Source organism: Dipodomys ordii, unplaced genomic scaffold, assembly GCF_000151885.1.
Source record: "Dipodomys ordii isolate 6190 unplaced genomic scaffold, Dord_2.0 Scaffold76, whole genome shotgun sequence".
Taxonomy (NCBI): Eukaryota; Metazoa; Chordata; class Mammalia; order Rodentia; family Heteromyidae; genus Dipodomys; species Dipodomys ordii.
In genome coordinates, this window is record NW_012267292.1 from 10,374,398 (window position 1) to 10,401,182 (window position 26,785).

The window sequence follows — 26,785 nt, forward strand, 5'->3', positions numbered from 1 at the left end:
TGTCTCACTCTAGACGCTGTCTCAAAAAAAAAAAAAAAAAAGAAAAGAAAAGAAAAGAAAAGCCAGGCACTGGTAGCTTACACCTATAATCCTATTCAGGAAGCTTCGATCTGAGAATTGGGGTTCAAAGCCAGCCCCTGCAGAAAAGCCCATGAGACACTCATCTCTCACCAGAAAACTGGAAGTAGAGCTGTAGCTCAAAGTGGTAGAGCACTAGCCTTGAGCACAAAGGCCAGGGACAGTGCCCAGGCCTTGAGTTCAAGCCCCACAACCACCACTACCACCATTAACAACAAAAAAACACAATGTTGGGGGAATAGTAGAAACTAACACACTATATTAAATTAGTTATGTACATTTCTAAATGTGTAAAACATTTCATTTATATGTATATTCATAATATAAATACTAGCATGACTGATTACAAGTTCCTAACAGTTTAATTACCAGTTCACAAATAACAGAATTTTTGTGTGTGTGTGTCAATCCTGGGCCTTGAACTCTGGGCCCTGGACACTATCCCTGAGCTTCTTTTGCTCAAGGCAAGCACTCTACCACTTGAGCCACAGTGCTGCTTCCGGCTTTTTTGAGTAGTTTATCAGAGATAAGAGTCTTTCTTGCATGGGCTGGCTTCAAACCACTTTCCTCAGATCTTAGCCTCCGTAGTAAGATTACAGGCATCAGCTACCGGCATGTGGCTTTACCTTTATTTTTAGAATACTTTTAATATGGGTTTGATAGCACACAGGATTTTCTTGATGTAATGTTTTCTAAAAAAAAATTATGAGAAATTCCAAACATACAAAAATTAGTCTTAGCCAATTTTAACAATAACAATTAGTACCAGGCATTGAGGGCTCATACGTGCAATCTTAGCTACTCAGGAGGCTGATATTTGAGGATTGTGGTTCAAAGCCAGCCAGGGTAGGAATGCTAGTGAGACTCTTATTATCTAAAACAAACTAGAAATGAAAACCACAAGTGAAACTGTGGCTCAAGTGCTCACCTTCAGCAAAGAAGTTCAGGGACAACACGCAGGCTGAGTTCAAGCTCCAGGACTGGCACCAAAAAAAAAAAAAAAAGTATCATCCCATATTTACAACATTTATTTATTTTCTAGATTTTTTTCTGGAGTAGAACAGAGCAAATCTTTAAAAATAAAAAAATCTAGATGGGCACCGGTGGCTCACGCCTGTAATCCTAGCTACTCAGGAGGTTGAGATCTGAGGATTGCAGTTCAGAACCAGCCCAAGCAGGAAAGTCCATGAAACTCTTATATCCAATTAACTACCAGAAAAACAGAAGTGGAGCTGTGGCTCAGGTGGTAGAGCACTAGCTGATGAGCTCAGGGACAATGCCCAGGCCCAGAGTTTAAGCCCCACAACAGACAAAAACAACAACGTGATTTCTTGTTGATTATTTTTTACTATAAATATATCTACCATATCATTAGCACGTATAATAAAATTGAAAATTACCAAATATAATTGAATTTTGCAGTTCTTATTTATTTATTTAGGTCATGGGGCTTGAACTCTGGGCATGGACACTGTCCCTGAGCTCTTCAGCTTAAGGTGAGTGCTCTACCTCTTGAGCTACAGTGCCATTTCCGGCTTTCTCGTGGTTAAATGGAGATAAGAATCTCATGGACTTTACTGCCCAGGCTGGTTTTGAACCATGAACCTCAAATCTCACCCTCCTGAGTAGTTAGGATTACAGGCATGAGCCACCAGTGCCTGGCTTCTTATTTAAATTTTGCTCACCAAGTTTGTTTGAAAATCAAGATCATAAGATAAATAGATAGAGTTCAAGCCTCACAACTGACCATAAGATATATAAATAGATATATTTTAAGCCAGGTGCTTACACCTGTAATTCTAGCTACTAAGGAAGCTGAGATCTAAGGATCAAGGTTCAAAGCCAGCCCAGGAAGGAAAGTCCATCTGATTCTTATCTCCAATAAACCAGCAGAAAACTGGCACTGTGGCTCAAGTGGTAGAGCTTTAGCCTTGAGCTGAAGAGCTAAGGAACAGTGTCCAGGCCAGAGTTCAAGCCCCATGACTGACACACACATATACACACATACACAAATACCTTAATTACGTATTTTAATATTCTTTTAGCCCATAATAGTCCACACTAGTCCTGACCTTGATTTTAATCAGTTGGAGAAATCAGGTAATCTGTGCTGTGGAAGCTGACTACTTCCTTTGGGTGTTTCTTTTTATAATACTGTTAAATTTAATTCTGTGGTTTGTTGCTTTTTTCTTGGTCAATCCTGGGGTTTGAACAAGGCTAGAGCTCTATCACTTTGAGCCACAGCTCCACTCCTGATTTTCTGGTGGTTATTTGGAGATAAGAGTCTCACAGACTTTCTTACCTGGGCTGGCTTTGAACTGTGATTCTCAGGTCTCAGAGAAACTAGGACTATAGACATAAGCCACCAGTGCCCAGCAGATTTAACTCTTAAATACTTTTGTGTTTAATTAGAAAGATCAAAAAGCTGGGGTCATACAATTGTAGCTACTTGGGAGACTAAGATCAAGATCTTAGTCCCAGGCTAGCCAGGGCAGAAAAGTTGGTAAGATCCTTCTTAGTAAATGGATGTAGTGTGCACCCACCATCTCAGCTGAGTGGGAAGTGAAAAACAGGTGGATCATGGTCCAGGTGGCAGGCCTGAGCAGTAAGTGAGATCCTAATCTCAAAAATAACCAGCATGAAAAATCACTGAAGGTACGGTTCAGTGGTTGAGTACATAAGGCCCAGCGTCTAAACCCTACTAACCAAAACAAAAACAAAACAGGAAATGGGAATGGAGCACTGGTGTCCTATCATCCTAGCTACTTGGGAGGTGTGGATAGGTAGATAGGAAGGGTTGTGGTTCCAGGCTAGCCTAGATTAAAAGTCTACAAGACCCCATCTCAACTGAAAAACCAAACATGGTTTATCTTCCCAACTGCAGTGGAAGGTTCCAGCCAATGTGGGCAAAAATGGAGACCCTATCTCAAAAATGAGTGGTGTAAAAGGGCTGGAGTCATGGCTCTAGAGGGAAAATATCTGCCTAGGCCCTGAGTTCAAATCCTGATACTTCAAAAATAAAAATAATAAAGAAAGAACACTTCACAGGAGCCACTAAGCATTTTCTATTGTATCACATTATCATGAAATGTCACGTTTAGTGGTATTTATTGGTACAGTGCTAGACCCATGATTGAATTTAAGGCTTTGTGCTTACTAGGCAACCACTCTATCGTTTGAGCCATGTCTCTGGCTCTTTCTACTTTTGATAATTTTCTAACAAGTTCTAGCATTTTGCCCAGCTAAATGATGATACCTTTTTCTATCTGAAACTGTTTACTTATTTTCCATCCTCCTGCACTCAGATTTTTTTTTGAGTAGTCTTTTGAACTTTTTGCTTGGACTGGTCTTGAACCCCAGTCTTTCTTTCTTTTTTTTTTTTGCTGATTCAAATGTAATGTTTATTACATGTTTATTACTGTGCCCATTATTAAAATAACCAAAGAAAAATCAATTTAAAAAATGCCCACTGTCAGTCCAGGCAATATTGACGTTTCAGCTTGACTGGTTCATGGTAGAGCATAAATATGTAGGCATCTGAAGCAATTCCTTACAGACCCAGCTTGGTTCTTCTCCAGTGTCTTCTCTTGGAGTTGTACCTGATTTTGTTACCAGTTTTCATCTGAATCCACTGGGGAATGGGGCGATTTTGCTTTTGTTTCTTGGCCAGAAACCACTTGATTCTGAAAGTCTTGTGAGAAGACATGATGGGAAACTCTGGAAGGCACAGTAACCACCATGGCAAACAAAAGCTGAAGAGTGAACCCCAGTCTTTCTGATCTGTCTTCTCCCCAGCTTTCCCAACAGTAGCAAAGATAACAGGCGAGCCACTATGCCTGGCTTGGTTTTCATAATTTTAATGGTACTAATGATTGATCAGAGGTTCACATATCAGATCCCCTCAGTGTGTGTGTGTGTGTGTGTGTGAGAGAGAGAGAGAGAGAGAGAGAGAAAGAGAAAGTGTGTGTGTGTACTAGGGATTGAATTCAAGGCCACAGCACTGTCCCTTAGCTTGTTTGCTAAGGCTGGTGCTCTACTACTTGAGCCACAGCTTCACTTGTAACTCTTTAGTGGTTAATTGGAGAGAAGAGTGTCATAGACTTTCCTGCGGGGCTTTTGAAACATGATCCTGAGATCTCAGCTTCCTAAGTAGCTGGGATTATAGGTATGAGACACTGGTGCTCAGCTCCACTCAACATTTTTAAAGTTTTATTATTTATGTATTTATTTTCCTTCATGGCAAATGCTGACACTGTTTATTAAAATGGGTGATAACAAGCATTGGAAGACAGCACACAATACCTATGATCTGCCGTCCCAGAGTAGAACATTAGTGGGAACTCATGTCTGGGAATGGTTGTGGGCGAGTACCCAGGCAGGATCTAAGTCTACCTAGGCAAAGGCAAGTGCCCTGTCTGTTTGCCTCCTGCAATCAGACACTCCCTACTTTAAGATCTACTAAGCAAATCAGTGATGTCAGTTGTGGTTGGAGGGGAAAGAGTCCTATAAAGACAGCCCTGCCCTTGGCACAGGGCCAAGCCTAGATCTCTGGAGGTAATGAGGTAAAATACTCTCTCCTCTTAGGGTTGCCCATAGAGAGAGGCCACGGTTTAAATCAATGCTCTTCTGCTTGAAAACTCGCCAGCCTCTTGAACACAAAAAGAATTCTAGGAATCCTTGGCAGAATGAATATACTTCAACCCCCAAATGAGAACACATTTCAAATAAATTATACATATGGACACACAATTCAAATCTCCACCCCAGCTTGAAGAAAACTCAAAGTCACTTCTGTGTTCTCTGTGTTACTGGAAGTGTAGGTGAAACTGTCCCTCCTTTATCCTTGAGTAACAATCAGACAACTCAGAACTGAGAAAGTTTCATACTTCAGAATATTCTTTCTTTTTTTTTTTTTTTTTGGTCTATCATAGGGCCTGAACTCTGGACCTGGGCACTGTCCCTCAGCTCTTCAGCTCAAAGCTAGCATTCTACTACCTGAGCCACAGCGCCACTTCTGGCTTTTTTTGCTTATGAGGTGCTAAGGAATCAAACCCAGGTCCTTATGCAAGCAAGGCAAGCACTCTACCACTGAGCCACCTTACCAGCCCCTGGAATATTCTTACATTCATCTTCTTCCTCCCCTCCTCAAATCCCTTCCTCCAATCTAAAAATAACCCAGGCAAAAACAGGAGAACCTATATGAAAAATAACAAGCAAAACAGAGCTGGAGATGTAATTCAGATTTAAAATGCTTGCTAACAAGTGCAAGGCTCTGAGTTCAAACCAAAGTACTACCAAAAAAATATGTGTAAATAGATAGGTAGCTACCTCTGTATCTCTGATTATCTATCTATCTATCTATAGCTAGATATTATGTTTAGTTGAGTCAATAACAGACAATCAAATGTTGAAATTGGGCCAGGAGTAGCAATCTTCACAATAATAATCCATTAATTTTCCTAACACAGAACTATAGTTGAAGCCAGGCACCAGTGGCTCACTCCTGTAATCCTAGCTACTCAGAAGGCTGAGATCTGAGGATCTCGGTTCAAAGCCAGCCCAGGCAGTAAAGTCGGTGACTCTCTTATCTCCAATAAACCACTCGAAAACCGGAAGTGGCGCTGTGGCTCAAGCAGTAGAGCGCTCACCTTGAGCTGAAGAGTGCAGGGACAGTGCCCAAGCCCAGAGTTCAAGCCCCAGAACCAAAAAACAAACAAACAAAAAAAACTATAGTTGAAGGTTCAAGTCATCCTTTTAATTACAAATCTATAACAGATTTCTAAAAGTTGTGTTACACAAGTCATCCTATCAGAAACGATAAAAAACCAGGCACCGTTGGCTCACACCTGTAAATCTAGCTACTTAGGTAGCTGAAATCTGAGGATCATGGTTAGAAGTCAGCCCAGGCATGGTTACAATTCAGCCCAGGCAAGAAAGTCTGGAAGACTCTCATCTCCAAGATTGTAAACTATCAGAAAAAGCCAAGTGGAGCTGTGTGGCTCAAGTGGTAGAGTGCTAGCCTTGTACAAAAGCAGCTCAGGAACAGCACCCAGCCCTGAGCTCTAGCCCCAGGACCTGCACAATAAATAAATAAAAAGCATTTAGGAACTAAGACCTCTGGGAGGTCTTGTCATTGAAATTTAAAGGCCATTCCTAAGTTAGTAGAGAGCTATGGTCATTGCTCAAGTGGTAGAGTACCTGACTAGTATGGCCCTGCATTCCAATCTCAGTACTACCAAATAGCCACTAGTAGAGAACTAAGCATTATAAGACATAATAAAATAATTGACTAGGAAGAACATGTGGCAAAGAGAAGTGAGGCAAGGAATTGTGGCTTTTATTATAACCCTATTAAAAAGGGAAAATGGTAGCAGCCCCGGTGCCTGTGGCCGACTCTTCACTTGTGTATCCCTAGCTATTCAGAAGACTGACATCTAAGGACTGCGGTTCAAAGCCAGCCTGGGCACGCAAATCTGTAGGATTCTTATCTCCAATTAACCTCAAAAAAGCCAAAAGTGGAGCTGTGAATCAAGTGGAAGAGCATCGGCCAGAGTGACAACGCTGAGAGACCGTGCCTGGGCCCTAATACTCACCTCCCTCCACCGCTGAGCGTGGCTCGGGTGGCTCACACCTGTCGTCTCAGGTACTCAGGATGGCAGTGAGATTCCTATCCCCAATTAATCACCGGAAATGGGGCTGTGGCTCCACGCGGTGGAGTGCGAGTTCTGAGCAAAAGAACTGAGGAACAGTGCCCAGGCCCCGAGTTCAAGGCCCACCACCATCAAACACTACACAAGCAAGGAATGCCGGTGGGCAGTATTTAAAGGGGCTAAGGCCACTGAACGTTCATTTGGTGACTGATCATCTTCTGAGGTGGAGGAGTTAGTCTGGTACCCGGACCGGCCCGAGGAGCTGGCAACGCGGTGAGCCGGCATCCTGGCGTCCAAGCTCAGGCCACGAGCCACCGAGACGCGAGCGACTCCCGGCTGGCCCCGCCCGGTGCGCACAAAGCCCCCGCGGGAGGCGGGGCCTCGTGACGTCACCGCGGCTCCCGCCCTCTTACGTCGCGCAGTGGAGACGCCAGAAGGCTTCTGGCGGCGCCGGCGCCATTTTGCCGGAGCTTGCGACCCAGTGGGAGTGGAGCGGGGCCCCGGCTTGTTGTTGCCGGCTCTTTCCTCCTCCCCCACGGTCCAGACAGCCAGGTTGACTTAGGCCGTCGGCCCTCGCGCCGAGACTTGCCTCTTAGTTAGTTCTGAGGAGCGCCTGGCCGACATGAGTGATGTAGAGGAGAACAACTTCGAGGGCAGAGTGAGTACAAAGCCGCGGGAGCCGTCTTCGGCGGCGGCCCGACGCTCGGGGTTTCACGGGAGGACGAGCGCGGTCGGGCCAGGTTGCGGGGAGTCCCCCGCGGGGAGCGGACTCGAGCCGGCGCGATTTCTCGTCCCGTCCCAAGATGGCTTCTGGGTTCCACCTCCCCCCCCCCGACACTCCAGAGGGCCCCGCGCCCCCTCCCCTCCTCTCTCTCTCTCTCTCTCTCTCGTTCTCTCCCTCCCTCCCTCCCTCCCTCTCTCGCTCTCTCATCGGTACTTGGACTGGTCACCCCTCACCTTTGCACCCCTCCCCGCCCGGGGCTTCCTTCTCGGTCTCGTCCGCGGTGGGGCGGGAGGCGGCGGCCGCTGGGAGCTCCCCGCGGGCCGCCCCGTGGCCCGGGCACTTCCCGCGGTGGCGCCGCTGGCGCCCCCCGAGCGAGCTCTGTGCGGAGGGAGTCGGGGTCGGAGGTGCGCGGGGCTGAGGACCGGGCGGGAGCCGCTGGCGCGGGGCTAGCTGGGGCCTGTGTCTCCTTGGCTCTCTATTGCAGTGAGCGGCCGCGTCTCTGTCGGAACCGGCGGCGTTGCGTCTATACAGGGCGAAAAGCCTTGAGGTTGGAGGTGGGACGAGAACCTAATGAAGTGGTTAGTCAACCAGCGCACCGACCCTTCCTTAAGCGTTCTTAAGACCAGAGCCGTGAGGGGAAAACGACGCCAGGAGCCTTTTCCCTTCATGCCCCCCCCCGCCCCTCTTTTTAATTTTCACATCCAAAGGACTGGAGATGCTGAGGAGCTCCTCTCTTGACTTGATGTTGGGTTGTTATTGTTTTTTTCTTCTCAACTTCTAATGCTTTTCTTGTTTAAACAAAAACCTGATCGCTCCTTTACAGGTTTTTACGGTAAAAAAAAAAGTTAAAAACACATTCTGTCTTTAAGCTTACATAACCGAAGCGAATGTACTGGCTCGGTATTTTTTAAATAGCTAGTCAGTCTTTACTATTTCTTTAAACGATTACCTGGAAACTGTAAGCCCTTCCCATTTCTTCTCTCACCCCTCTCCTGGGAAAGAGGGCTCAGAAGGTTTCATTATTTGAGATTGCATGAAACACACACATACACACAAATTCTCAGGGTAAATATACTAGGACGTTTGTTTTTAGAGTTTTAGTTTTGAAGTTACCCTAGTAATGAAAATGGATGAGTGTGGGACCCTAACAAGAAAACAAAAACCCCAAGCACCTCTGGGGCTGTTGTGTTGGTATTTATTTTAGTCACTAGGGAAACACACAACAGCTGGCAGTTATGCTAGAAGGAATGGATTTAACTTTTTGAATTTCTTAAGAGTTAAATCTAGGCTTTTGTTCTTTAAAGATTTAAAACACTCAGCAACAAAACTAACTTTCTGAGATTGAATTTGGATGAAATTGACAAAAAGTTGTTGGGGGAGAATACTTGTTTTGGTTTGTGAGGGCTGAACTACTAATGGGACTTGGTTTTTTTTTTATTAAACTTACTCCACCTAAGTAACATGAAAGATTCCCATTTACTTTTAAGCCAAAATGTATTCAGGCATTAACTTATTTGATAAATTGTTTTTTTTTTTTTAATTTTTGGTCGGTCGTGGGGCCTGAACTCTGGGCCTGGGCGCTGTCCCTCAGCTATTCAGCTCAAGGCTAGCACTCTACCACTTGAGTCCCAGCACCACTTCTGGCTTTTTCTGCATATGTTGTGCTGAGGAATCGAACCCAGGGCCTCATGCATGCAAGGCAAGCACTCTACCACTGAGCCATCTTCCCAAATAGAATTTTTTTTAATCTATTTCTCCCTTCTATGTTTTTTTGGGGGGTGGGTGTGGGGGCAGTCCTTGGGCTTAAACTCAGGGCCTGGACATTGTCCCTGAGCTTCTTTAGGAACTGTTTAATGTCAAGACTACTTCTAAGCCAAGTGTAGTGCACATACATGCCTGTAATAATAAGTGTAATTTCTTTTTTCTTTCTTTTTTTTTTTTTTTTACCAGTCCTGGGGCTTGAACGCAGGGCCTGCAAGGCATCCCTGAGTTTCTTTTGCTCAAGGCTAGCACTTTATTAGAGCCACAGACCCACTTCCAGCTTCTTCTGTTTGTGTGGCACTGAGGAATTGAACAAACCCTGGGTGTCATACATGCTAGCGCATTTCATTTATTTTATCTAGAATATATAAAGGGTGCATACTAATCCCAGCTCAGTAAAAAGGTACTTAGAATTAAATGAAAACTATCTAGAGACTACTAAACCTATTGAATGAAAGAGGACTACACTAGTATTGCCTATTTTAAGGCATTTTAGGAACTCCTCCTGTCTTTGATACATCTTTGATTTACAGATCATGCTGTTATTAAGGGCTGAAGTAATGTTAGCAATTTAGAAATTAAAAGCTGAGTCCTGTTGATGCTTATAATTCTAGGTACTCAGGAAGCTGAGATCTGAGGATTGCAGTTCAAAGACAGCCTGGCCAGAAAGTCTCTGAAACTTTTTTTTTTTTTTTGGTCCTGTCATGGGCCTGAACTCTGGGACTGGGCGCTGTCCCTCAGCTCTTCAGCTTAAGGCTAGTGCTCTACCACTTGAGCCACAGCGCCACTTCCGGCTTTTTTTCTTTTTGCTTATGTGGTGCTGAGGAATCGAACCCAAGGCCTCATGCATGGAAGGCAAGTGCTCTACCACTGAGCCACCTTCCCAGCCCCTCTCTGAAACTTTTTTTTTTAATTTAATTTAATTTTATTTGTGAACGTACTGTACAGAGGGGTTACAATTGCATGGGCAGGATAATGCCTCTCTGAAACTCTTATCTCCAATTAATCTCTTAAAAAGCCAGAGGTAGAGCTGTGGCTCAAGTGTAGAGTTCTAGCTAACCCTGAGTGAAAAAGCTCAGGGACAGGGCTCAGGCTGTTGAGTTCAAGCCCTGGGACTGGCACCAAAAAGGGGGGAAATGCTAAGATTCAGAGGGCCGTGGGCAACTATGAGTTTCTGACACAAGTTCAGTCCTATGCACATTATCTACATGCACTGTACTGTTTATTTTGGTTTGTTTTGTGAAGAGTACATTATATTTTTTTGTATTAGAACCACTGATAAAAAATTTGCTGAAAGCAGTTGCTGAAGCTTAATGCTCTGTTTTAATGAGTAAAAGAAGTTTAGAAAAGATGATATGCTGAATTCTATTTTAAGTAACCTGAGGTGAAATTCCTGATAGAGCATCTGCTGCCTTATTAGTAAGGGCTTCTTCAGTGTTCTTGAGGGAAGAAAACTTGCAGTATAATTTGCTGGCATTCAAATCTTGATTAAAAAAATACTTAATGGAGTGCTGCCAGGCACTGGTAGCTTATGCCTATATAACCCTAGCTGCTTAGAACATTAAGATCTCAGGATCATAGTTTGAAGCCACTCTCGGCAGTGAAGTCTGTAAGACTTCTATCTTCAATAAAAGTAACTTGAGAAAAAGCTGGAAGGAGCTTTTGCTCAAGTTCTGGAGCACTAGCTTTGAGCAAAAAGAAGCTCAGGACAGTGCCAGGGCCCTGAGTTCAAGCAAAAAAATATTTAATGGAGTGCTATGTGCTATGCTTAGTAAGGAAGTCAGAAAGTGAATCTGAGCTAAGGAATTGGAAAACTTTGCCTAGAATGTAAAACCTTGACTATGTTTTGATTATCACAGGCAGGAAATTGTATTGAAATAGCAAAGGATACATTTGACTAAATATGCAGTCCGATAATGAAGGCTTTTGAATTCTAGATTTAGGACTTTGGAATAACCAGTAAAGGGCCATCTGAATTCTTAAATTTGGAGGGGAATAATGAAAGAAGTTGGGTAAAGAATTGATTGGTACTAGAATAGCAACAGGAAACAATCTGGAATATTTAGGGAAAACTCTGCTCCAGATGATGCAGATGTATGAGTAATGGAAGTGGAGCATTGGTGGCTCACACCTGTAATCGAAGCTACTCTGGATGCTGAGGGATGCCAGCCCAGGTAGGAAAGTCCGAGACCCTTAGCTCCAATAACCGTTAGAAAACAGAAGTGGAGCTGTGACTGAAAGTGGTAGAATGCTAGCCTGGAGCAAAAAAAAGCTCAGGGACAGCGCCCAGTCTGAGTTCAAGCTCCACACCCAACAGAGAGAAAGAGAAAGTCAGGGAGACCATTTATTTTCAAGTGATTCAGGAGAATAATGGTGCCATTTAGGTAAATAGGTCCATAAAGCAGTTTGTTTGCTTGGAACATCATGTTAACCTGATATACATCAGGTTAACAAATATTGTTAAATGGAATGTCCTTTTGGAACTAGGAACAAGGTTAATGCTTCAGCTGTGATGTTTTTCATGCCTTCTCAAATGGCAGTGAACTTGTTTGCTACATACAGCTTCCCACACAATTAGAATATGTTTGGCTATACAGTTTATTCTTGCTTCCTTTTCATAGCCTGTTCTGCCTTGAAGAGTTGAAGTATTTTTAAATGATCCTAAAGTTCTTTCCCTTCTTAAAATAGGAGATGATTGGATGATACAAGTGAAAAGGAGAGCGCCAGTGGCTCTTGCCTGTAATCCTAGCTACTCTGGAGGTTGAGATCTGAGGGTCAAGGTTTGAAGCCAGCTGGGAAGGAAAGTCCCTGAGACTCTAATCTCTAATCAATCACTAGAAAACCAGAAGTGGTGCTGTGGTTCTAGTGGTAGAGCTCTAGCCTTGAGCTGAAGAGCTGAGGGACAGCACCTGGGCCAAGAGGCCCAGGCCCCATGACAGACCAAAAAAAAAAGACAATTTAGCTCCAGCAATGTGATTTCATAAATTTTAGTAGGCATAGTGTCAGTCCTAGTTTTGAGTTGGGTTTAAAGTTTTAAGTTCTATCATTTATCCAATTCAGTGTTGTTTTGTTCTTTCTCCTCTGCCTCATCCAAAGAAAGAATTTGCAAGCTTAATCCTTAAAGCTTAAATTTTGTGTTACTTACATTGAGGTGCTAATTGCTCAGTATAAGTAAAAAGCAGGCTTTTGAAAAGAAGCAGGGCAAGTAATTATACCCATAGTGTACAGCTATAATTTTACAGATTTGTCCAAGATACTTATACTTTGACCCAAATGAGAGGAAAGAATTGAACTGAAAGAATATCAAGGGATTTAAATGTCTGGGGATGAGTAATTTTTTTAAAAGATAACAAAACTACATGGATTTAATTTTGTAAGAGGTAAGAGTTACTTCTTATAATTTGTAGCATAACATGAAACTGAATAATTAGCCTGAAAGTTTTTTTTGAACCTGACTGACTGAAAACTTGATAATCCTCAGTAGTAGCCCAAGGTGTCATAATTGACCCAGGGACCTTTGCTGTGTATTTTCTGCTAAGTGAATGCTGGTTATTTGTTTATATGTCCTGACAGATTCTATAAGACAAAAAGAAGAGAGAAGATTGTAACAATTATAGAAGTTTGTAAATACTAAGTTGAGAATGGTGAGAAGTGTAGGTTCTCTTTCCTCCTTGAAGTTGTGAATACACATCAAAGGTGTGATGATAAGGCCTGGCTTGCCATAAAAAAAAAAATTGGGTTATCTTTTTGAAACCAAGAGTTGTGTCATCTGATTTATGCAAAATTCATAAGTATTCCATGACACTGAAAAATTAGTAGACAATTACAGCTTTCTATAATTGGTTATTAGTAGTTTAGTTTGAGCCACTATTGCCACTTAGGAAACTTTTTGAACCTTGTGGTTTCTTATAAGCTGACAAGATTGTGGGCCATGTTTAAAATTTGTGCAAAAGATGATGAAATTTTACAGGTAACTTCACAATTGTGGCATTGATTTCAGTTTTATTATATCTAGTTGTCGGTGGCTCATACCTGTAATCTTAGCTACTAAGGAGCCTGAGATATGAAGATTGAGTTTCAAAGCTAGTTGGGGCAGAAAAGTCTTGAGGTTTTTAATTGATGAGTACAAAAATCTTAAGATATAGAGCCCTGCTGTGAGCAGAAAATGTCAAGCCCCTGAGTTCAAGCCTGGTATTGGCTTGCAAATTTAAAAAATGTAAATGCTAATTACTAGGTCATTTGTGGTTTAAAAAAAAAATTCTTAGAGGGCTGGGAAGGTGGCTCAGTGGTAGAGTGCTTGCCTTGCATGCACAAGGCCCTGGGTTCGATTCCTCAGCACCATGTAAGCAGAAAAAGCCAGAAGTGCTGCTGTGGCTCAAGTTGTAGAGAGCTAGCCTTGAGCTGAAGAGCTGAGGGACAGCATCCAAGGCCCAGAGTTCAGACCCCATTACCAACAAAACAAAAACAAACAAAAAACTCTTAGAGTTACTCTAATACATAGACATACAATGTTAGGATATCTGTGACTCTGCCGATGAGACCATGTTCTTTTTTCAGCAGCCAGGTATGAGCTTAAATTATTGTGAAGAGACTGGAAGTATTTCTTTTTATCAGATTAGCTTCTGTAAAGGAAGTATCAAACTCTCCTCACCTGAGACAATGGAGACACTGTTACTTTTATAGACTGAAAAATGGAGCTAGTGGCTCACATCTGTAATCCTAGCTACTCAGGAGGATCATGGTTCAAAGCCAGCCCCGGCAGGAAAGTCCAGGAGACTTATCTCCAATAAACCACTAGAAAACCAAAAGTGGCACTGTGGCTCGAGTGGTAGAGCACTTGCCTTGAGCTGAAGAGCTGAGGGATAGTGTCCAAGCCCAGCAGTGTTCAAGCGCGATGACTGACCAAAAAAAAAACCAGGGAACAGATACAAAAGGTGGTTTCATTCTTTAGGGCTTGTAAAGTTTTGGGTAATCAGTCTTAAATATGCTCTCTCTTTGGGACATATAGTTTAAATTCACTAGCATATTTTTATGGGAATCTCATTTTTTATGTGTATGTGTGTCTGTTTTTTTTTGTTTGTTTGTTTGTTTTGCCAGTCCTGGAGCCACTTGTGGCTTTTTCTGTTTATGTAGTACTGGGGAATTGAACCCAGGGCTTCATGCATCCTAGGCAAACACTGTACTACTAAGCCACAATCCCAGCCCATTGTTTTGTTTTTTTTTAATTGACATACATTAGTTGTACAAGGGACATTTTCACACATGTTAGTGATGTATTCTAGTCAACCTCACATCCTCTTTCAAGGAGTCTCCAGTTTTATGTAGTAGGAAGCAGTCGGATAGTACATTTGGCATAAATTTATGTGGCTTTAATATTAAAAGGGTTATAGTGTTTTGTGTTTATTTGTAGTATTACAAGACCATGTTTTAGATTTTTTTATAATGTATTTAAGGCTGCAGTCACCACTTGTGGTAAGAATCAAATTGTGTTCTGCAACAACTTGTGCCTATAGTAAATTGCAAAACAAAAGTCTGTTTGAGCAAGTTGTGCTTTGAAAACTTCTGCCCATCTCAAAAACAATAAACAGCCAGGCATCAGTGGCTTGGACCTATCAGGAGGCTGAGATCTGAGGATCACAGTTTGAAAGTTGTACTATGTGGGTAGATTGGGAACCTACTTACAATTTCTGTTAAAATTTAAGATATAAAAGAGACCATGGATTCAATCCCAAATAATCACCAAATACAATCTGTGGTATAAGTTGAAGGAGAGTCATTAATCTGCCCATTTCAGCTAAGTTAGCTTAGTTTCAAAAAGTTGAGTGGAACTGGTCAACAGTGGCTCAGGCTTATAATAGTAACTACTCTGGAGGGTAAGATCTGAGAATCAGTTCAAAGCCAGCTCAGGCAGGAAAGTCTGTTGAGACTCTTTACCAGAAAGCTGGAAGTGGAGCCATAGCTCAAATGGTAGGACATTAGTCTTGAGCAACAACACTAAGAGACAGCCCTGAGTTCCAACCCTAGTTATCAACAAGTGTGTGGTGTGGGTGGGTGTGTGCCTGTACATGCACACACATACAGATAAATTGACTGGAGGTGTGGCTCAGAGGTTACAGCCTTCTGAGGGCTGGAGTTTGTGCACGCATGTAATCCCACCTACTTGGGTTGGATTTGCAGTATTGCAATTAAAAGTTAACTCAGGCAGACACTCAAGAAACACTATAACCAGTAAAAACAAAATACAAACACAAAATAACCAGTAAAAAGCTGGGCTGGAGGCCTGGCTCAAGTTATAGTCAAGCCAGCCACGTAGACTGTTGGCCCTGAGTGCAAACCCCAGTCAGTATTGCCAGCCCTCCTCTCTCTCACACACAGTTATTAGCCAGCTGTGCCCTCCTCTCTCACAAACGCACACACACAAAAGTTACTAGCCAGCTGTGGTAACACCTGCCTATACTCCCAGCTGTTTAGGAACCTGAGAAAGGAGGATCACTTAAGCCCAGTTGAAAGCAACTAGGCAACTTAAGGGAGAGCCCATCTACAAAAGAAAATAAACAGCTGGGCACTGATAGCTTGTGCCTATAATCCTAGCTACTTAGATTGACTCATTTCTATTAAAGAGAAGAAAACCAGAGGTATTAAGCTGTGGCTCAAGTGGCAGAGCGATAGCCTTGAGCATGAAAACTTAGAGACAGAGTTCAAGGCCCAGGACCCGCACCAAAAATAGATACTAATGTTGAGTTTACTTCTTTGTAGAGACAGGTCAAAGAAAAAAAAAGATTACCTGGGACTTAACTCCATAAGGGATTTATTGTGCCTGATTTCTACTGCAGTTAGTGAAAATGGCATTTATTTGATCACAGTCTTTGAGAAGAAAGAGCTACTATAAATGATTAATGGTAATATGACCATTGTGTAAAGACAACCACAGTTCTGACAGTAATCATATTTTGATATTGTTAAGTATTTCTGAAGACTGTTTATTTCATATTTGTAGTTTGTTCTTTAGATAAAGCTTGTTGGCAGTTACAAGATAATAAGAGTTGGGATAAGAGAACTCCTTAATATCTGATGATTCCCTAAAAAAAATTTCAGCAAATTTAGATATCCTGGATAAGAAGAGTAATAAAGGAAGTTAGGTGACACCCTTGAATAAAAAGTTTCATGGGCACTGGGGACTCAAACCTGTCATCCTACCTACTCAGGAGGCTGAGATCTGAGGGTGGTAGTTCAAAACCATCCTGAGCAGGAAAGTCCATGATACTCATAACTCTAGTTAACCATTAGTAAACTGGAAGTGGGTCTGTGGCTCAAAGTGATAAGAGTACTAGCCTTGACCACAAGAGCTCAGGGATAGAGCCAGGCCCTGAGTTCAAGCCCCACAACAGACACCATCACCACCACCCAAAAAACAAAAAAACACAGCTTCTAGACTGGGAATGTAAGTCTGTGGTATAAAGAGCCCATGCCTAAATCCCCAGTACTTGGGCAGGGAGTATAGTATGAAAAGCTCCTTTTAAAAACAGCCCTGTCAGCAAAGTCCGGGAGACTCTTATCTCCAATAAACCACCACAAAACCAGAAGTGGTGCTGTGGCTTCAGTGGTAGAGTGCTCACCTTGAGTTGAAGAGCTCAGGGAAAGCACCCAGACCCAGAGTTCAAGCCCAACAGTGGGCCAAAAAAAAAAAAGGCAGCCCTGTTGTAGCTTAATGTTTTGTTGCTACTCCAGACTGGTATTAAAGTTTAAATTTTAAGATACCTAATTAATCAGAAGTGGTTATTTTCAGCAAAATGTCATGATAGCAGATTTGAAAACAAGAAATAACACATTTAGAAATAAATGTGTTTGGACTGTTAAACTTTTGTCATGTATTAGAAAGCTTTTGTATAAACATTTAGAAATAAATCTTAGCCATTAAGGTTTTTATTTCTGTTGTAGTAAAGTTAAAACTTTATAGTGTCTGTAAAACAAAGTCTGGTGATGTTCATACATACTGTTCCAGCCACTGCTGTTGAACAAGCAGCATAAATTAATATTAGGCCAGAGAGCCTATTTTATAGAAGGGAAATCCATATGGGGAAGATATTTTAGTTTAGTTGCTTGATACTTAAATTACAAGCTAATTAGCCTTTTTTTAAGTATTGCTGCTCCCAGTATCTGTCCAGGAATTTAGAGTATCTTAAGATGTTGTGAAAGACTTCCCTAAATGGGAAGGTTGATATTGAAGAGAAAGGTAGCTTTTTCCATTTTGTTTTTATCTGTAAAAGGATAGACATGCTAGCATTATACAGTTCTTGATAATTCTTTTGACATTAAATTTGAAGGGAACATTTAAACAATGCTGTTATAAGAAGGCTGTGTGATAGTCTTAGAGCGTAAATGAAAATTGTTATGAAACCATTTATGAACTTGGGGTGATTAGTTTAATAATCAAGTCTTAAATGGAGAAACCAAACTTGGTTCAATTTGGTCATGAGGGCCTTTATATCTGTCTTAAGTAAACAAGCTTATAATTTACTTTTTTAAGTTTTGGTGTGCATCTGAAATTTTTAGAAACTAGTAAGCTTTGTCATGGAAAGGTACACTTGTTCACTGAAGTGTACACAGATGAAGTACACAGTGAAAAGTAAAATGCACGAGTACATAAATTATTTTTTAATACATGCATGAAAGAGGATCAAGATAGAGGCCATGATATGAAAATTTTGTAACTTTTTATAAATTATGATATTCCCCAGAAAGTATAGTGTTTTAAAATGATATAGTGGCAAAGATGTATGTTTTAGGAATTGATAAGCTAAAGAGGGATATGTTGAGAAATTTTGTGCTTCCACTTTCCCCTTAGCTATTATAGTATGTTTGCCTTCAGAACATAACATACCTTTGTGGTTAAGTCAGAATAAGCAAAGATAATAGTAGTCAAACAAAATCGGAAGGGAGGTGTGTTAGTAATTTTGTTAATGTTTTTTACTTTTTTGATTCTTGGTGTGTGTACTGATGTATGAGTTTAGATAGTTGTATACAAATATTTTTGCCTGAGATGCTATGCTTATCATGATTTATTGAAAGCTTATTCTGAGATCAGTAAGAATCTTCAGGTTACAAAACAGTGGGAAAATAGTATTTAGATGGGGGTGGGGAAGTACAGTTAATGTTAGATTTATATTTGAGTTCAATATTTATATTAAAATTGCTTACATTTTAGAAACTAGAATGGAGCGTGAAAGGGGAGGAGGGTAAAAAGTATGGTCAAAAACCCCATTTAGAGAAATTCAGTGAATTCTGTTAGAAACTACAGTGATCAATTTTAAAGACTATAAAATTGTTTTTTTAAAAAAAATAAATTAGTTATTTGCACTTTACCTGCTGGCCTTTCCATTTGGTAGATAACATTCTAAACTCCAGCAGAGTTTTATAATCCCCACGTGCTTAAATATACTAAATGTTCTTTTTCCATTAAGGTTAATGTTCGTGAAGAAATTGAAGAGTTTTTTCCAAGAATGTGGAAGATAAATCAAGATAAAAGAAGGCTAATGAAAAGTATTAAAGATCAGAAAATTAAAATTGAATGGGGGAAAAAATTGAACAGAAGATTGGTCAGATAGAAGCACTTGAATATTTTAAGGCTATTTTGAATTGTTTGAATTGGGGAAGAATACACGAAGTATGAAAAATGAAAAACTCAATGAAGAATGAAGAGAAGTAGAAAGCAAGAGTGAAGTAGAATTAAAAGATCTGGAAGAATGAATGGGTCCTAGGTTAAGTAAATGTATGGTTTATGTTCCAGTGTCTGTATGATCAAGTTGTAGATGAATTTGCATGATTACTTAGTTAATAGAAAATTGGTGATCTGGTTCAAGTAGGGAATTACTGAGGACAGTTAGCAGTATTAACAATGGGTTATTAATGAGCTGAAATTTTTTTCTGGAGGGTGTTGCCTAACCATTTGTTTTTCAGGAGCAATCAATATAAATAATTACGGTACTTTAAATGTTAGGTGTTAGGCATCTACATGACCAGTGCCATTTGTAATACTGTCTTCTTTGTTAGGAGTCTCGCTCTCAGTCAAAATCTCCAACCGGTACTCCTGCTCGTGTAAAGTCCGAGAGCAGGTCAGGATCTCGTAGTCCATCAAGGGTTTCCAAACACTCTGAATCCCATTCTCGATCAAGATCAAAATCCAGGTAAGTTTGAGTACTAAAAATGCTTTAAAACCGAGAGGTTTTCAGATTAAAGTTCAACCACATCCCTCCTTTGGCTCCATTTTTTTTTGGGGGGGGCAGTCGTGGGGCCTGGACTCTGGACCAGGGCGCTGTCCCTCAGCTCTTCAGCTCAAGGCGAGTGCAGAAGAGCTCTACCGCTTGAGCCACAGTGCCACTTCTGATTTTGTAGTGGTTTATTGGAGATGAGAGTTTCATGGACTTTCCTGCCCAGACTGGCTTTGAACCGTGATCCTCAGATCTCAGCCTCCTGAGTAGCTAGGATTACAGGCATGAGCCACCGGTGCCCAGCTTGTACTTGACATTTAATTGAAAATTAGTGTTTGGTTTTATGCCAACAATATGTTTACAACAAAAAGGTAGTTTTCCATTGGAGACTTCTCAGTAATTCAGTACAGAGAAGGTTCAGGTGGATGTGCTAGGTGATTTTGAAAAGTCTTTTGTTTGGGGCTTTTGCTTTTTTTGTTTTCTTTCCCCGTTAGAGACTTGAGCTCAAGCTAACCTCCAAGTGTAATCCTCCCAATTTGTTGTCTCTGGGAGTAGCTGGGATCACAGGCATAGCCACCATAACCAGCCCTTGAATCTAGCAAATTCTATTAGTGTCCCCCAGCTTTGCTGCTAGCCTTCTTTGTTAAAATGCTCCATTAGTTTTCTCTCCCCTGGAAGTGGCGCTATGGCTGAAGTGGTAGAGCATTTGCCTTGAGCTGAGAGCTGAGGGACAACATTCAGGCCCAGAGTTCAAGCCCCACAACCAGAAAAAAATTTTTTTGATTAGCCTTAGCCTCCCCTTTTATGTCCTTTTAAGCTTTCTAATTTGTACCAGTTGCTGGATGTCTTATGTAAGTTGTTTTGTATGACTAACATTACTAGTTTAAATGAGCTTAAAGATAGGTCATATGAATGATGAGATAAATCATTTTTTCATTAATTTTCCAGGACTGGGTAGGGGCAGGTTTCACTAAAGCTGGCTACCTAGCGTTAAACTTCTTGGGGTTATCTGCTATGTTATACGTGCCCATTTTGTGTGAGACAGGAAATGGGAAGCAGCAGTGAACAAATTGATGGGTGGGTAGGTGGTAAATGCATCAAAAATTTTAATTAGAAATATACTAAAATAGGCGGTTAGATTTTATAAATTAAGCAAATAATAGATTTTCAGCATGTTAAAGAAAAATTGAAAAGACACTTAACTATTAAAGAGCATACAGAACTAAAGATCATATAAGAATTAGAATTTCACTGTGGAGGTAATGGCAGTGTTTCTGTTTTTCTTTTCAAAAAGAGAAAGGTTTAACATGTTTATGAGGTAAGGTGAATGGGAGGGATAGACTGAGAAAGAGGGACAGGTTACAGTGATTGAAGACAGGGAAGAATTTTTTTTCCAAAAAGGCCAAAGGGGAAGGACTGAGTATGGAAATTGGAGAGTATTGTTGATCTCCATTACAACAACAAGACAAAAAAGGCAAGAAAGTTGAATAATGGGGATTTATATATACAGCCTTGGAAGAGAAAAATGATATCTTATTCCAAGATTTTTACCTAAATTTATTTCCATCAAAGGTCAAGGTCAAGGAGGCATTCTCATAGACGATACACTCGATCCAGGTCTCACTCTCACAGGAGAAGATCTCGAAGTAGATCCTATACTCCAGAATACCGGCGACGAAGGAGCCGAAGTCACTCTCCAATGTCTAATCGGAGAAGACATACAGGCAGCAGGGTATGTAGTATAAAGATTAATACAAGCTTTGTTTTTCTTGTATAGTTCTGGCTTAATTTCTTGCTTTTTTGTTTACTTAAAATAAGAACTAGGCCATTGCTTTTTTTTGTTTGTTTTGTTTTTGGTTCTGGTCATGGGGCCTGAACTCTGGGCCTGGGCGCTGTCCCTCAGCTCTTCAGCTCAAGGCTAGCTAGCACTCTACCACTTGAGCCACAGCGCCACTTCCAGCTTTTTTTCTTTTTGCTTATGTGGTTTTGGGGAATCAAACCCAGGGTCTCATGCATGCAAGGCAAGCGCTCTACCACTGAGCCACCTTCCCAGCCCTACCTAGGCCATTGCTTTTTGAGTTTTGGTTTTTTTTTTTATTGCAGTTTCTGAGGCTTGAACAACAGAGCCTCTAGCTCAGCTTTCTTGCTCACAGCTGGTGCTCTGCCAATCTAAAGTCTCATGGATTTTATAGTAGCTTGTGCTGGCTTTGAACAATGAGCTTCAGATCTCAGCCTCTGAGTAGCTGGGATTGAAGGTGTGAGCCACCAGTATCTGGCTATATCGTTGTTGTTGAAGGCAGTACTCAAGAAACAGCCTTAATTAGCTGCTTTACATTTCCAGGTAGATATTAGATATGCCATAAAGGAAATGTCGTCTTAGCAAGCCTGTATATTTCATGACAGCTGCTGCAAAGGGATTACATTTTCTTTACTTTTGAATGTTTTAAAAAGAAATGAAGCTTGGCACCCGTGGCTAAATCCTAGCTACTCAGGAGGCTCAGATCTGAGGACCACAGTTCAAAGCCAGCCCAGGCAGGAATGTTGGAGACTCTTATTTCCAGTTAACCACCAAAAGAAAACCCAGAAGTGGAACCATGGCTCAACTGGTAAAGCACTAGTATTGAACAAAAAAAGCTCATGCCTATAATCCTAGCTACCTGGAAGGTTGAGATCTGAGTATCCTGGCTCAAAGGCAGACTGGGCAAGAAAGTCCATGAGACTCTTAAGTGATAAAGTGCTAGCCTTGAGCAAAAGGAGCCCAGAGACAGTGCCCAGACCAGAAAATTCTAGCCCATTACCAGAAAAAAAGGCTCAGGGCCAGCAATAGACTTCAAGACTTGGAACTGGCACACAGAAAAAAATTGCATTTTTGTGATAATGTTGTATTATAAGTAAGTTAGGGACTGGAAAGTTGGCTCAGTGGTGGAGTGCTTACCTCATATGCATGAGGCCCTGGGTTCAATTCCTCAGCACCACATAAGCAGAAAAAGCTGGAAATGGCTCTGTGGTTCAAGTGGTAGAGCGCTAACCTTGAGATGAAGAGCTAGGGACAGTGCCCAGGCCAAGAGTTCCGCTCCCACGACCAACAAAGAAAAAAAGTTAGGAGCTGGGTGCCAGTTTATACCTATAATCTTAGCTACTCAGGAGGCTAAGATTTGAGGATTGAGGTTCAAAGCCAGCCTGGGCAGAGAAGTCCATGAGTCTTCACCAGTCTCCAGTTAACCACCAGAAAACTGGAAGTGGAGCTGTAGCTCAAAGTGCTAGAGAACTAACCTTGAGCAAAAGAGCTCGGGGATAGCCCTCAGGCTCTGAGTTCAAGCCCCATGTCTGACAAAACAAACAGGTTTTGGGTGTGTGACTAGGAAGGGTTTTTTTGGAAAACTGGAAGTGGTGCTGTGGCTAAAGTGGTAGAACTCTTGCTTGCCTTGAGCTGAAGAGCTCAGGGACAGCACTCATGCCCAGAGTTCAAGCCCCACAACCAACCAAAAAAAAAGAAAAAGAAAATATAGATGTATTAAGTCATTGACTCTAAATAAAGTCATATATTAGACATAAAGAGTGAATTCTTAGGATACTTTCTGAAATTTGTTGGGCTAGAAGCTAGGAATATATTTGCTCAGGCTATGGCTAGAAAATGTTTCAAAGAAAGTGGCTATTATGTGAACTATGAAATAAGGTTTACTTTAGTAGGAAACAACCTATTTAAACTGTGGTTTTATTTTGATTTTAGTTTGGAGTTCTAACTAAAACTTAATACTATTTTTATTTGATAGGCGAATCCAGATCCCAACACTTGTCTGGGAGTGTTTGGCCTCAGTTTGTACACAACAGAGAGAGATCTTCGTGAAGTATTTTCTCGATATGGACCATTGAGTGGTGTCAATGTGGTTTATGATCAGCGTACTGGGAGATCACGTGGATTTGCTTTTGTGTATTTTGAGAGAATAGATGACTCCAAGGAGGTTTGTTACAATTTTGTTCAATAGTAGGATTGTTACTACTTATTGCTAATATTTCTATTAAATAATACTTCTAGTATTTTATTACTACTTTTTTTTATTTTTCGGTTGTTGGGCACTGGCAACTGTCCCTGAGCTCTTCAGCTCAAGGCTAGAGCTCTACCTCTTGAGCCACAGCGCCACTTGAGTTTTCTGGCGGTTAATTGGAGATAAGAGTTTCATGGACTTTCCTGCCTTAACCTGGCTTTTAACCAAGATGTTCAGATCAGAGCCACCAGTGCCTGGCTTATTCCTACTTTTATAAACTAACAGAACTTTAAACCGTTTTAAACTTAGCCTATCAATGTTAAAAATAAGTTAAAGTGGCCAGTTGCACTTTTGTTTTTATTTCAGTTTTTTAATTTATCTTTTTAACTAGTTGTGGAAGTGGTTTCAATTTGTTTATTTATGAATACAGCACGACTTAATGACACCCTTTACATCATTCTCCCACCTTCCTCACAACCCTGTTGATCCGTTTGGTACATATAAATGTGTGTGTTAGTTTTGGGGCTCGAATTCAAGGCCTGGACACTGTCCTTAAGCTATTTTTTTTCTTTTAGTTGGTGGGGCTTACTCAGGGTTTGGGCGTTGTCCCTGCACTCTTCAGCTCAAGGCCAGCTCTACTTCTTGAGCCTCAGCGCCACTTCGGTTTTCTAGTGGTTTATTGGAGATAAGAGTCCAACTGACTTTCCTGCCTGGGCTGGCTTTGAACCCTGATCCTCAGATCTCAGCCTCCTGAGTAGCTAGGATTACAGGCGTGAGCCACTGGTGCCTGGTGTCTTTAAGCTTTTGTGGTCAAGGCTAGCCATTCTACCACTTGAGCCACAGCTCCACTTCTGGTTTTGGTTTTTGGTTTTGGTGGTTAATTGGAGAGTCTCATGGACTTTTATGCTCAGACTGGCTTTGAACTGCAATTCTCAGATCTCCTTTTGAATAGGTAGGATTATAAGCATGAGCTTATAATAAACATGGCTATTTAATTTTCATACATGTAAGTTTTTGTTTTATTTTGAAGATGACCTCATTATGTATGCAGCTGAGGCTAACCTAGACTTGGAATCCTCCTTCAGGCATATCCCATAAACTTAAAGTTCTACTTATAATCTTACGCTCTTTTGGTTTAGTTATATCTTGATTGAAATATGCCTTGTAAATAAGCTTATGTGCTGTTCTGTAGCTGTTTATTTTAATGGAAGAGATAAAAGTGTATGTGTTGTATTACATTTTATACTTATAACTAGTTCCCTGTGAATAAATAATAGAACTATTTTTATTCTAGTCTTTTACCATTCTTTCTGTAATTGGAAAATAATATATACATTAATATGTGAGACATAAGCAATAATAAAGATTGATACATAGTTAAAAAATAATAGGTATTGGCAATGAGTGGGTAGAAACCAGAAATGCTGCTAAACATTCTATAGTCTTTTTGTTGTTATTGTTGTTGGTTGTAGGGCTTGAACTCTGGGCCTGTGCGTTGTCCCTGAGCTCTTTAGCCCAAGATGAGTGCTCTACCACTTTAGCCACAGTGCCAATTCCGGCTTATTCTGCTTATGTGGTTGCTGAGGAATCAAACCCAGGGCCTCAGGCATACAAGGCAAGGCAAGCACTTACCACTGAGCCACCTTCCCGGCCCTCTCTTTGTTTTTTAGTTTACTTTTTGTTATTATACAGGTGATGTACAGAGGGATTAGAATTACGAGTCAGGTAATGAGTACATTTTCTTTCATTCAGTGTCTTCTGTTCCTTCACTCTGTCCCAGTCCCACCCACCCATCTCTAAGCATGAATTGTATAGTTTACTTTCATCCAGTAAGCGCCACTGTTTAAGCAGAAAAAAGCCAGAAGTGGCGCTCTGGCCTCAAGTAAGTGGTAGGGCACTAGCCTTGAACAATATGTGTATTATTTTATAAATGGGAGTATTACTTATACATATGAAGAGGCACTTAGGCATTACACCTTTGTGTTTCTCTCCTAAGAGTATCCTCTTTTTTTTGGGCTCACTGTGTGTGATTGTCTACAATCCTGCATAATATGTCACAAAAACTCAGGCCCACCCCAGGGCTTTTTTTCCTTTTTTTTTTTTTTAAAGAGGTGTGGCTCAAGTGGTAGAATGCTAACCTTGAGGCAGAAAGCTCAGGGGCAGTGACCATGCCCTGAGTAAAGTATAATATCAAGAAATAGGATATGTGTCCTAAAATGAAATTTATTTAGTACAAATAACCCTTTTACATGCCAGGCATTTAATCCAGTAACTTGGGAAACTGAGGCATGAAGATCTTTTTTGGGTTTTTTTGTCTTTTTTTTTGTCGGTTGTGGGGCTTGAACTCTGGGCTTGGGCGCTGTCCTGCACTCTTCAGCTCAAGGCAAATGCCCTACCACTTGAGCCACAGCGCCACTTCCGGTTTTCTAATGGTTTATTGGAGATAAGACTGTCATGGACTTTCCTGCCAGGGCTGGTTTTGAACCATGATCCTCAGATCTCAGCCTCCTGAGTAGCTAGGATTACAGGCGTGAGCCACAGGCACCCGGCAGTTGGCATGAGGATCTTATATTCAAGTTTAGCACTTGATATTACGCACACACAAGTTTCCATGTTAATTTGATTCTGTTTCTTAAAAATGGCGATGTTAGTTAGGTACCAAAAGCTTCTATGACTATTTCCAATATTTCCATTTGCTAAAGTGATTAAATTATTTTGTTATTTGTAAGGTTAAAGTAATAAGGAATATGAGCTCAAGTGTACAGACATAGAAACACTTGTACACAGGTTAAACTCCTTTATTTTCAAAGTTCACTAGGTGGCAGTGTTCACAGTTATTTTGTTTCTTGCTTTTGTGAGTTTTGCTATTTAGTCCAATCTAGTCTTGAGCTCCTTGGCATAGTAGGCATACCCCTACCATGTCCAGCTTTTGAGGTTTTTAGGTCTTTCATTGTATTTTAAGTTTAAGCAGGGATTTATTATTTATTAAAGTAGAGATAAGAGGGGGAAAAGAACAAGAAACATCTCCTGCTTCCCACACGTGAAATAGAAGTTAAGATCTCTTCTAGGGGGCTCTTAAATCAATTACATTAAATTTGTGAATCTTTGACTTAGTTTCAGCAGGAGGCTGAAAGGGTATTATCATAAATAAATGTTTATATAATTTCTTGGCTACTTTACAACACCTTACAGCATATTGAACTGCAGAGTAAAGAATAAAAATAGCATAAGGTTATGAACAGAACCTATTTAAGGCTTTGGTCAAAAAAGCTTTTGTAGCCGGGCGCTGGTGGCTCACGCCTGTAATCCTAGCTACTCAGGAGGCTGCGATCTGAGAATCATGGTTCAAAGCCAGTCCAGGCAGGAGAGACCATGAGA

At 41.1% G+C, this 26,785-nt stretch overlaps 1 protein-coding gene and 1 pseudogene across 4 annotated transcripts in view; one reads left to right on the forward strand and one right to left on the reverse strand.

The window, feature by feature from the left end:
- Positions 1–3,524: 3,524 nt before the first annotated feature.
- On the reverse strand, positions 3,525–3,801 carry LOC105991737 (annotated as a pseudogene).
- Positions 3,802–7,169: 3,368 nt separating this feature from the next.
- Positions 7,170–26,785, forward strand: part of Tra2a (transformer 2 alpha homolog (Drosophila)) — a 28,323-nt gene continuing 8,707 nt past the window's right edge. Inside the window, exons 1-5 of one of the 4 annotated variants that reach the window (XM_013024455.1) lie at positions 7,171–7,386; positions 18,675–18,982; positions 19,264–19,397; positions 20,994–21,153; positions 23,195–23,383. In XM_013024455.1, coding sequence (XP_012879909.1) covers positions 21,121–21,153; positions 23,195–23,383 — 222 coding nt within the window. In that variant the 5' untranslated portion in view covers positions 7,171–7,386; positions 18,675–18,982; positions 19,264–19,397; positions 20,994–21,120. Of the gene's footprint in view, positions 7,387–7,936; positions 8,031–18,674; positions 18,983–19,263; positions 19,398–20,993; positions 21,154–23,194; positions 23,384–26,785 lie in introns of those variants that run through there. The other 3 variants (XM_013024456.1, XM_013024457.1, XM_013024454.1) reach the window with 3 other exon arrangements.